Raw genomic sequence first — 11,930 nt, 5'->3', positions numbered from 1 at the left:
CGCCTCACGGCGATTGGCCCCTCGCGCGCCCCGTCCGCCGCTCCGCTCTCATGGCAACGGGCGGGGAGCGGGGGCGGCGGCGGCGGCCGGGCCGAGGCAGCGCGCCGCGGGATGGAGCCGGCCGGGGCCCCGCCGCAGGGCTGCGCCCCGGCCCGGGAGGCGGAGGAGCCCCCGGGGTCCCCGGCCCTCCCCGCCGAGGAGCCGCAGGGCGGCCAACCCGCCGGCGCGTCCCCGGGGGAAGCGGCGCCGCCCGCCGCGGCCGGCCGGGAGCGGTGCCGCCGCGGTGGCGGCCCGCAGGGCCCGCCCGGACGGGCGACGCGGGGCAGGGGGCGGCGGGCCCCGGGCCGGCGCGGAGGGGAGGAGGGGGGCCGCGCCGCCCGGCGGCCCCGCGTCACGGTGGACAGCTCCAAGGCCAAGACCTCGCTGGAGGCGCTGAAGATCAGCCTGCGGCAGCTCCGCTGGAGGGAGGTGAGCGCCCGCCCGGCCCGCGGGGCGGCCGGCAGCCCCCCTCCCCTCGAGCCCGGCCCTCGGGAGGCTCCTGGGGCTCTGCCCGGGGCCGGCTTCCCCTTCCCCACCTGCCGCCGGCTCCGGCAGGGCCCCAGCTCCGGCCTTTCCCTCCACTCCTCCCGCTGCTCTGCCGGCGGTGCTGGGGAAAGCTCCCCTCCGTTGCCTTGGGGTCTGCCTCCGGCAGAGCATTTCTCCCTCCTCCTTCTCCTCCCCCTGCCTCCCTGAACCGGCGCCAAAGCAGGCTCCTGTAGCCGGCGGCTCATCCCGGCTGGTGTCATCTCGACGTTGGGGTTATTTCTAATTAGATGTCAAGTCTGGAGGCTGATCTGATTCATGGTCAAGACTGCCATCGCCAGTTATGCAAGCCAAAATAAGGGTAATCCGATATTATGCTTCAAAGCTTAAACTGGAAAAGGCAAGGAAGAAACCTACCCCTATATAGAAATGTTTGGTGTGTTGTGTCAATTTGCATTTCTTTCCTTTCATCCTTCCCTCATAGTGTGGGTACGTGAAATAAGGCTCATGACAGTGGACAAAAAAGTATGACCTGATAGATCAGCTGTCTGATCCGATGGCAAAGCCTCAGCATCACAGATTATCTTGAAGGCGTGTCAGAGCATTGTGTATGAATGAAATAATATTAAACCACCTAAGAAAGCATACATTACAGGCTTTAGCCTTCTAAATTATTGTATGTAGAGAAGGTATGGCGCTTTTTTTCCCTACGGCTTGAGTCATCTGTTTTCTCTGTGCTGTGTGAGGAGTTCGGTGTCCGTCTGTTTATGCTGAACTGGAGTCATGACAGTATGGGACCTGGCACAAAACTGATGCTTTGGAACTCCTTATTTCAATCCCGAAGAGATTTCTAATATATATTTTATTATAGATGCTAAATTGTTCTCAAATTGTAAAGATTTTTCTTTCCATAGTAACTTTATAAATGGCTTTATAGAAGTTGAGATGGCTTGTAGGAGCTTTTTGAGGAACTTCTGTAAGAAAAAAGGTACTTGTAATCCATTTGGAAGAGGGAAGCTGGAGGGGACATAAAGTGGAAGGATAAAACCTGAGGATGACCTGTTTCTTCCTGTGCAGAGCTAGGCTGCAGCAGCGTGATCTATGGCACCTGCTCCACTTTACAAAGGTGCCTTTGGGATGCCCACTCACAAGATATTAATATTTCTGTGCACCCAGTGCTTTTTTAATAAAATTTGTAGTGACTTGGGGTAGACAGTATATTCTGTGTTGTTCCTAACCTCAGAGTAAACACTACAAATTTATTTTGTGGAGGATTGAGTGGCAGTAAATATTACCTGTGTTTATTCATAATGTCTTAAATGCCTAATATCACAAAGACATATATGCTCCTTGCCAGGAAGAGTAATGCCTTCTCATTCTGTTTTCATAAAATTTTGTTTCAAGATTTTTGTTATTTAAATCCAGAGGGAGAATTTAAAAATCTCATTGCACAAAAGCTCCACTTCTCAACTCCTGCTCTTATGGCAAAATAGTAACGAAATACCAGAGGTGTGAAACTAAAAGTTCTTACACTTACTTCTTTTATCCCTCAGTGCACCTGTGGAGTGTCTGTCAGCAGCCTTGCTCCGTGTTTTACTCAGCGACATACAGAGCAAGGGGGACTTCACACTTGATTTCTTCGTTCTTGTGGCTAAGTTTTATGTTCAGAATGCCTGGTGCCATTCCAGTCAGTGTTTCTGAATTACTGATTTAAGTTAGCCTCACAGATCATGTTAGTAATGAGCCATACTTACTGGTTAATTTTGTCTTTCTGTTTCCTGAGCTTTTACTGTTTTGCATATCTTATCCCCTGGATTCTCCGCACTTGGTATTCTGTCCTACAAATTAACTTGTTTCACGTGCTCTTGTTCCTCTCTTGAATATCTGCACTGTGTTATCAGCGTTCTTCTTCCTGCCCTGCATCCCACAACAGCAATCGCTTTTGGCTTTACTTCATCTTTCTTTGTTTACTGTCTCTCTCAATATCCTTTCTCCTCCATCCGTTAGTTCAGTCAATATTTCTCATTTAGTCTGTTGCTTCCGCTTCTGGCCACTTCATACTCTTAATAAAGAAGAGACCAAATACAGAATTTTGTGCCATTTGACCGTACCATCTAGGTGGCTAGTAATTCATTCCTTGTGAGCAAGCCACTGTAATGTACTTCTGTAAATTTTTCAGCTTATTATGATAAAGAGGTTAATATGTATGAATGTAACATTATCTTTTGTTAAGAAAGTATTTTCTCTTATCAACGTATATGTGTCAAATCAGTTTTCTTTTTTTCTTTTTTTTTTTTTCCTTCCCACCCACCCCCGCTCGCCCCGAAAGTGGAAAGAGTAATGAAAGGGGAACCAATATTAACTATGACTCTTAACTAGTACTGTTTACACTGGGGAAAATAAGAAGATGAAAGTCCAGGATGGGAGCAACACAAATTGTTGACTTCAAGCTAGAAGACTTCAGTAGACACAGGGAATCAGTAGACAAGATCTTGTCTAGATTTGAAGAGAAAAATAAACAACATTAAGAAGAGAAATCCAATGAAAACTCTTTCATTCAAGTTGCATATAATTTTGAAAGCTCTCCCTTTCAAATGTTTAGAAAAATAGCACTAAAGTATTTGTTCAAACAACTATCATTGATGGCCAAAGAGCCTTGGAAATAGTTTCACTGCTACAGCAGGACCAGCAGAGGGAACACATATGTTGTTTCTTGTCGGATCCATAAAAATAACGTGAAAAAATTCTTAGAAATAGTAATGAAATGCATATATTTTAAATACTGATGTTTCAGGGGCTGGTATTCTACTGTCGTCCCTTGTATAGTACTTTTCAAGGTGATTCCATCTTAGGCTTTGCTTTACTATATTTGATCCTTCTTCTCCCTCACCACTTATTTTACATTTTTTTCCATTGCTGCTTTTGTGTTGTTTCTGTTTTTCTTGTGTTTGCTGCTGGATGTGTTGGCTTGAATATTTTGTTGGGCAGGAGACATTATAATAGGCTTTTTAAAGTGGGCTCCTTCTTATTGATAACTTTTTCTATCTAATGGACAGCATTATTGCAGTGTCATCTAGGCTTTTGTTTTGGTTTGTTTTTGTTTTAAATTGTACGTTCTGAAATCTCCTTGATGTAGTTACGCTGACTTGCTGGAAGAGCTTTATTTCAGTAATAATCTGTTATTGCAATATGCTCCCTGATAATTTGTAGAAGTAAGACATAATGCACTGTGTGATTACAGAGTTGTCCACATGGTAGTAGTTCATTTTAGTAAATTAACATATGGTAAATGCCACTATAAGACAAAAAGAAAAAAAAAAGGAATAATATCTAAACACGGCTAATATCGGTGAGTAGTTTATTCTATGGCACTGATAGATGAGGAAGAGATGAAGGAGTTTGAGAGAGAGCAATTTGACTATTGAGATTCTGTAATAGGAAGCAAAAGACAGAAAAAAAACCCTCCTTTTTTTTCAGCTGTGGGAATTTTGAGTAAATTAAATTATCAACCATGATAGCCCTGTCTGGGGTAATGCACAGAGGTGGACCTTTTAAAAAGCATTGCAGAATTTTAATGTGCATGCCAGTGAAGCAATTACTCCCATCACTAGATTGGACTATCTGATTTAGTGTGTCAGATTCTTTAAATGAACATGATACGCCAAATGAAATAATGGCACAAATTGAGCTTGCATCCTGAGTTTATTCATCACTTAATAAATTACTTCTTCGGCTAGCTTTCAATTACTAGGAAAATGGAATAAGCAGATGTCTCAGGCATCGAATATCCCAGCATTAAGTGTTTCGTTTGTCTCGCTGTTCACTAGCTGCATGGAGGCATAGAAATAGTTTGAAATTTTACGCTGGGAAAAGCTGACTAGAAGACAAGAGTCATTTAACTTGTCACTAAACATGATGGAACAGACTGATGTGACCCGTGAGACAATTTAAATTATTAGCTTCCAATCAAAAGGTAGAAATGACCTGTCAGACCAATTTGACTGTGATTGATTATTAATTGTGTCAAAGTTGTGAAAACAACTCCATTGTCTTTGTGGCTCCTGTTTGGCTTTTGTTTTTGTTTTTTTGTTCTGACAAATGCCTCCCAACTCTGAATAAAAAAGATTTTAAATAAATTCTTTGAAGAGTTAGTGAATTGATTGCAACCTGAAAGTTGTTTGCGGTGACCGATCCTAGGACCAGACTCTCAGGTTTTCTGCGCAGGATGGGCACAGCAGCAAGGACGGCTCCAGCCATGCTTACAACCTCCGTCCCTCCGTGGCTGTGAGCACCCCGGGTCCCCGGGCTGTGAGCCCCTTGGCTTTGGCATCGGTTAGTGCAGATCTGAGGCTATTCCAGCTGAGACCAGGTAGCCGTAGACAGAAGTTATTATGAGAACAGAGGACTGTGTCAAGCATCCACCTTTCTTTTTACCTAGTCCCCGGCACCAGGAGCTGGGGAGGTGGCGGAAAAGCCTCTTCTACCACAATAAGATTAATTTATATCTGCCTGGCACTGCCAGAGGGAGCCAAATAATCGAACTTACTTGTTCCTTTCCAAACACTATTCTTATGTAAAAGTATAGCGCGGACGATAAAGAATCCTTCCCAGCTCATTCAGGAGGTGAGTTTGATCCCATTGTTGGATAAACCCAAATAATCTTGATTTGTCAGGAGCAGGGAAGTTGTGGTGCTATCTGAATCGCTGATGCAGGGGTGCAATGCTTCCATTTTCCAGTCCAGAGCTGCTCACTCTTCGTCTGTTGTGAAATGATTTCTGTGCAGTGTTTGTAAAGTGCTTTGATATCCTCTGTAGATGAAAGGTGTTATATAAATGCAAATTTCGTTCCTTTCATTTCAATTTCATTTAATAAATAAATAAATGGTTCAGGTTTTAGTGGGAAGGGCGCTCCGAGACCTAATACTGCATCTGTATTCTGGATATACCTGTGGAGAGAGGTTAAGGCCACTGATTGTCTTTCAGAGCCTAACAGAATTAATTTTCACTTGTACAAAAACAGATTTTGCAGGCTGAATAATAATGAAATAAGTGAAGAATCCACTGGCTCTATTAAATTGGGTATCTCATCCCTATGAGTAAGGAAACAGAGAAAGGATGCATTGCTCAATTAGCATTTTAAATTAATTTTTCAAGGCTATTTACTGAGGAAAGTGAAATTTTAATTAAAGTAGCAAATAAAGTAATTCACTCAAAAGCTTTATGAGATTCTTTTTTCTGTCACATTGGAAAAAAAAAAAACCAGTGCTTAAAGAAATGTTTTAAAGCAAGAAAATTACATTTGGAGTAAAGAACAAGTCGTTTCCACAAAATACGGCGATTCTTTCAATAAGTAAATGGTACTGAAGTCATTGGGTGATGAGAGTGGTAGATATTTAATACAAATATGTCCTAAAAATGCTGTGGTCAGAAATTCAGCATATTTATTTGAAAAAGATGTAGCCTAATAATAGAAGAGATTCCTGTGAATGTATTCCATATGATATTTAGAAGGCATCTACATGGAGTTGCAGATGAAATGATTTTTTGGATTGATAAATGGGACTGTGTCTAAGAGAACAAGTGTGGAAACCAGTAGTACCTTTTTTACACAAAACAAATTATTTATTGTTACTATAACATGGATTACAAATGTTTGACTTCTAACGTAGTAAATTTTTTGCTTTGGATTGTTGATACTGCTAATTCATGGGGCTTTTGTTCTTACTGCTGGTAGCTTTTTTTTTTTTTTAAAACCACTTTACTACTATTAGAAACTGTTCCTATCGGTAATTGGCAGCACTGTTTTAGAGCTCTTCAGACTGCTTAAAAAAAGGTTGATCTTTTTGATAATAGAAAACAAACTATACAGTTTTCCAATTTTTAGTGAAATCTTGTGTGAATGGGAAAAGAAGCTCTTAAGTTGTTGGAATACTTAATATTGTTGAAATATATATGCCTAACAAACGATTAATTAAATTGTAAGCTTTTCTTTTAATTACAGGCTATTAGTACCAGAAAGGAATTAATGCTGTATAAATTAATGCATATAACTGAATATATATAAATGAATAATATAGTTATTTCACTTAAGTATCTTGCTTTGAATATCCATTTTAAATTTATTGCAGTTTGGACACCAATGTAAATCAGCTTGCTCAGAAAGTGCTTTGCAGTTACAACTTACTATTAACTTACAACAATATTACTAACTACATGTATTGCCTGAAATAAAGTTCTAGGGAGTGGAAATGCTTCCTGCTCATGCTAGACTGGGAGCACATGGAGATGCCACACGGTTGGGGGGTAAAGGGCCACCGTGGGTAGGGGTGCAATCTGGGAAAGGGATTTGGGTTACCAAGCTGCAGAGGGGGAGCACAAATACAAGCCATGAGACTCAGCATTAAATGGTGATCTTTTTAAGAATAGGCAGTGATTTAGTAACAACAACTCCTCCATGACCTCTGGTGCTTTTTTCCCTTGATGTTTGCTTATCACCCCTTAAACTGGGGAGGGAAAAAACCCAACCCAAAACATTGCCAGAGTTTGTTTACTTCCCAGCTGCAGCACTTGCTATTGCCGTGCCTTTATGTGCTGGAATTAAGTGCTGCTTAATGAAATTTTATTCCCTGTAATAGTATTTTAAATTACAAATGAGTCCTGCCTTAATTGTGGTTGATAACAATCTTGGAGTTTCTCAGTACAGATCATGCCTCTCAGTCATTTGTTTTTAGTTTCTAGAAACCTTTCACAGTTTGTTAACATCTTGAACTTTATAGAGTCTTGAACTGATCAAAATATTCTTAGTTTTGCAACCAAAATATAGAGCATGTTTTCTTTTGACAGTCAGAAGACTGTTCTTGAATGGTTTATGCTTAATACAAGCGTTTAGAGAAGTAAGGAATGAATGGGTATTGCCAGTTTGCTTCAAAACTTGTCTCCTATTTCTTTTCCAGTTTCCTTTTGGCAGACGCTTGCCGTGCGATATCTATTGGCATGGGGTATCATTTCATGATAATGATATATTCTCAGGTCAAGTCAACAAATTTCCAGGTACCTTACTTCTGTTTCTAGTTTAAACAAATGCTTTAAAAACATGATTATTTTAACTGTTTCTGTGTTTTACTGTTTTTTAATGTGAATTATCTACCTAATCAACAGATACTATTTTTAGCATATTACTGTTTTCGGTAGGTGATTTCTGCTTAGGGGTAAGAATATCAGAAGGGGTGTCTTGAACAATTTCTGAACTGAAATTTGTTTTGGAGAGAAAGTGTTTTTGATGAAAAGAATACTTCATATGTATGAATTTAGGAAAAATAAGAGTGTTAAGCTATAATTTAAGTGAAGTATGTAATTGTTGTCTTTATCTAGCATTGATAACAGTGCTGTATCTGTGGATTTGGTTTTGATTCAAAGTGGAAAGAATCTGGTTTGTTTTGTACTCTGGCCTGTCTCTGGGAGAAGCTCGAAGCAGGTTTCCTCAAATGGATTTTTTTAGTATTGAAGAGTTCATGTCAGCCCTCATCTTATGATGACTCTTCTACTTTTTTAAGCTCCCTTTTTTCTCGTTTAATCCCTGTTGAGATCTCTCTAAATAAGAGCTAAGAGCTTAGGTATTGACTTATCTAAGCCCTTTACCTCAGATTTATTGCTGCTGTTAGTATGCTGTGAGAATAAGAACCCTCAGATACCAAACTTTATGCTTTATTTACCCTGACTTCCTCCTGTCTGTGGGAAGTTCACCTTCCAGTATCGGATAGTGTAGTTTTCTGGTGGTTTAAATCTATGTTAGGTGAATGTTACCCTCTCTCTGTATTCTGGCTTCTACGTGGTAAGCAAGTGGCCTGCACAGTAGTCAAAACTAGAGTCCTCCAGAACTACACGTGATTTCCAGGAAGGTTGCGCTAACCTGATGCTGGGTTTTACTAAATTCTTTCTCTTGAAGAAGAGAACTTTTCTTAGTTACTTGTGAGAGATTCAAAGAATCTGAAAGGGCAGGTCCTCAGGAAGACTTAGAAACTTTTCCATAAAAATAGCTTTTTAGTCATGTTCCTGATGAGAGACTTCAGCAAATGTGCGTGTGTTCCCTGTCACTTTCTGTCCTCCTTCTACCTTTGGAACCTCCTGGCCAAAATCAACCACACTCGCCAGAGGTTTGCAGTCACAGACTAGTGAGTTCCTGTAGGTTTTGTGGAAATTTGCTGACCGTGTAGGAAAGAAGTCCACAGATGATGTTCTCATTAAGAAAGAAGCTGCAGCATGAACCTTACAGCTTATAAGCTGTAATATCTGAAAGCATATAAACAACACAAGAGTAACCCTGAATGCCCTGACCTTGGAAAAAGCTTCTCCCCAAGCTCACACAGATCTGGATATGGCATGACCCAAGCATGAGATTCAAAGCTGCAGGAAAGCAGCTAAGTTTGACTGCTCACAGAATAACCTATTCTTTCTGATATAGTTACTTAAATGAATGCAAAGTAAGCATAAAGTGGTTGATTATATTTGAATTACATTTTTACCTATTCCCGGAACGATAGCAGGCTAGGGCAATAATTTTGGATTATGGCAAAGACAGTAGTTACTATTTGACTAAAGCTTTCCCTCTATTATTCTGAGCTGTATTTTTGATAATGAATTTTTTTCTAATATGATACAGTAATACATACAATATGAAACATGGCAAGGGAATGCTACAAATATTTTGTCAGATTTTAAAAGGTTTTCAGCTTTATTCAAAGCAATGACTAGAGTGCCTTACCAGTAGAGTGAGCAATGATATAACAATTTACTTTTAGGATGAGACTTCAGTGCAGATTTTTCATCACTTTTAGACACTGTATATTCTTTTCCCAGGCATGACGGAGATGGTACGTAAAATTACACTGAGTCGGGCAGTGCGAACAATGCAAGATCTATTTCCTCTTGAATATAACTTCTATCCTCGATCCTGGATTCTGCCAGAAGAATTTCCTCTCTTTGTGGATGAGGTAGATTACTTTTACTCTCAGAATAGTATAACTTGTTCAATATTGTTGCCATGTCATTCTTTAGTTTTTCATACCTACCAGATTATTTAAAATCACACTTGGGTGCTTTGGATGACATCTTTTTCAATTTGCCTGAGATCAGACATAGTCTGGATGAACTGCTTTTGTTTGTTATGTTCTAGAATGAATTTAAAAACAATTATGCTTCTCTGCAATGCCACAAGAGATGTCTGAAAATTAAACATGGTAGAACCATAAGTCCTTTCCCTGCATATTCTACTAAGTTTAAAAGGGCTGAGGAGGTTCCAGTACAGTGTGTGGAGTGTGGTATTTCACCAGGTTCATTGTCACTGAAATCTTTTTAGTCCATCAGGCCTGCTCTATCCAAATCCTTCAAAAGAGCATTTTGTACTGTGCATTGTTAAATATACTCACATCTTCCTGAATAATTGTTTGTTTGAATCTCTTGTCAGACTTTGTTTAAATATTCAGAATGTAATAAAATGCCGTTCTTTTTCAGCTTTTTTGAAAAAAAGTGATGCTGTGTGTTGGCATTTGGTTCTGTTGTTACAAATATTTTTAAAAATATTGTATGTGTTTGTTTTAACCCTGTCTGACTCGCGCAGTGCATTCTTGTATTCTACAGTATCCTCTGCTTGGAAAAGTGAGAGAAAAAGGTATGGACTTTAATAGACTTCTATACTGTGTGTTACTTTTTAGATAATTACCATATCCACAATCCAATTAAATCCATGAACATCTTTTAATATATACTCTTCAAGTGTGCTGGGTCACTGCCATGGCACTGCTAGTAACAGTAAAGATGAATAAAATCCCAACAGTACTTCAGCCTTATTGCTTTAGATGTAAGACCAATTTGTAAAAGAGTGTAAATTATCCAATCAATTTAGCAATGACAGGTAGGTAAGTGCAAATAACTTGGAAGTAAACTTTCAAAATGGTGCACTGGGGTTCTAGCGATGACTCCTCTGGGAATCGTGCCTGTCTCAGTTACAAGGCACTGATTAACTGAGCAGTGCATAGCAACGGGGTCTGTGCAGCAGGTTAAATGCACAGACCCGCACGCTGTCAGCAGGTGGCACTGCAAATAAATACTTCTCGGGTTGAACGGTTACTGGAGTGAAAACGATTCGTTTTTTGTTCCAACAATAACAGATGTCCAGTAACACACTCCTAGGAGTTTCCTTTGCATATGTTCTTCCATCTGTGTTTGAGAAAAGCATAGTTCTTGTTATCAAACATTATATTTTATGTTGTAAGAGTTTATGTTCTACTTAACACAAGTTTGTAGTGTAACCCCTCCAAAACAAGAAAAAATACAAACCAAAAAAATCCCAAATCCACTGTGAACCATAAATGGTTCAGAACAGTTTTCACTTGCAGTTTCATGAGTTCTCAGTAGGAGCTTTCCAGTCTTTTCTGTTGATTATTGTTCATATGTGGTTTTGTTTGCTTTACAACCCAGGGACCCTAGTGCTGCTGAAAATGTCAGCTCTCTGAGACTGAATTTTCAGCTTATTCACAAACAAGTGCAATACAGCATTAGTGGTGCCTGCATGTCATACATACCCCTATAGGAACTGGCATACGCTTGAATATGTGAATGCCATGTGTACATTTATCTGAGCAAAAGATGATTTAGCCATCTCTGGTACTTCTGGAAGTAAAGCTGTATTGTCATGGGCTGCAGCTACTAAGTACGTAGCTCTAGATGTGTCATGCTGAAACTCATGTTGCTGTACGTTCACCATGACTAGTATTCAAGTCCAGTGGTTAATTACCAAAAGTCACAAATTCTGTGTCAGTGTAGGTATAGGTTAGACATGAGAAGATGGTTTGGTGCTATTTGTAGTAGGGGTTGGACTGAGAAATGAACACCTATGAGATTTTGCCTGTAATACAAATGGCTACTGAAAGAAGAAACTCCTTGAGAATTGCAATCTGGCTGCCTCCCCCTGAAGCACCGCAACATTTCAAAACAATTTCTTTCTCAAATATTCTTACTGTGCCTCACTTCTGTAGACGTGATCGTGAACTTTTATCATACATTTATATCAATAACTAAATCAAATGCTGTCAGCTTTTCCCACTTTCCCCCATCCCTAAATCCAGGTAGAAAACACTGCAGCTAATCTAATATTAATTAGCCAGTAATCGATGGGAGAGCTGCACTCCGAAGTTTGTTGGGGATGAGCTTCATATTGGGAAATACCAACAAAATGGTAGTTCCCTTAATGTCATTCGTATTAAACTGAAATGGTGATAGGTATTTTTAGCAAGGGCTTAAAGTTAATTTTACTAAGTAAATATATATTTACCTATTTTCAATAGTCAACTTTTTTTACCTTCTAAAACATTCTGTACTAACATGTCACCGTAACAGAAGATGAGTTACAG

General features: G+C 40.1%; 1 protein-coding gene across 5 annotated transcripts in view; it reads left to right on the top strand.

The window, feature by feature from the left end:
- The window catches only part of TTLL11 (tubulin tyrosine ligase like 11), a 54,015-nt gene continuing 42,085 nt past the window's right edge, over positions 1-11,930 (top strand). The window contains exons 1-4 of one of the 5 annotated variants that reach the window (XM_075170788.1): positions 386-468; positions 749-922; positions 7,476-7,572; positions 9,379-9,512. In XM_075170788.1, the coding sequence (XP_075026889.1) occupies positions 866-922; positions 7,476-7,572; positions 9,379-9,512 (288 nt within the window). In that variant the 5' untranslated portion in view covers positions 386-468; positions 749-865. Of the gene's footprint in view, positions 469-748; positions 923-7,475; positions 7,573-9,378; positions 9,513-10,138; positions 10,190-11,930 lie in introns of those variants that run through there. The other 4 variants (XM_075170789.1, XM_075170786.1, XM_075170790.1 and 1 more) reach the window with 4 other exon arrangements.

This window comes from Calonectris borealis, chromosome 21 (genome assembly GCF_964195595.1).
Source record: "Calonectris borealis chromosome 21, bCalBor7.hap1.2, whole genome shotgun sequence".
Taxonomy (NCBI): domain Eukaryota; kingdom Metazoa; phylum Chordata; class Aves; order Procellariiformes; family Procellariidae; genus Calonectris; species Calonectris borealis.
This window is presented reverse-complemented; position numbering and strand designations above follow the sequence as displayed.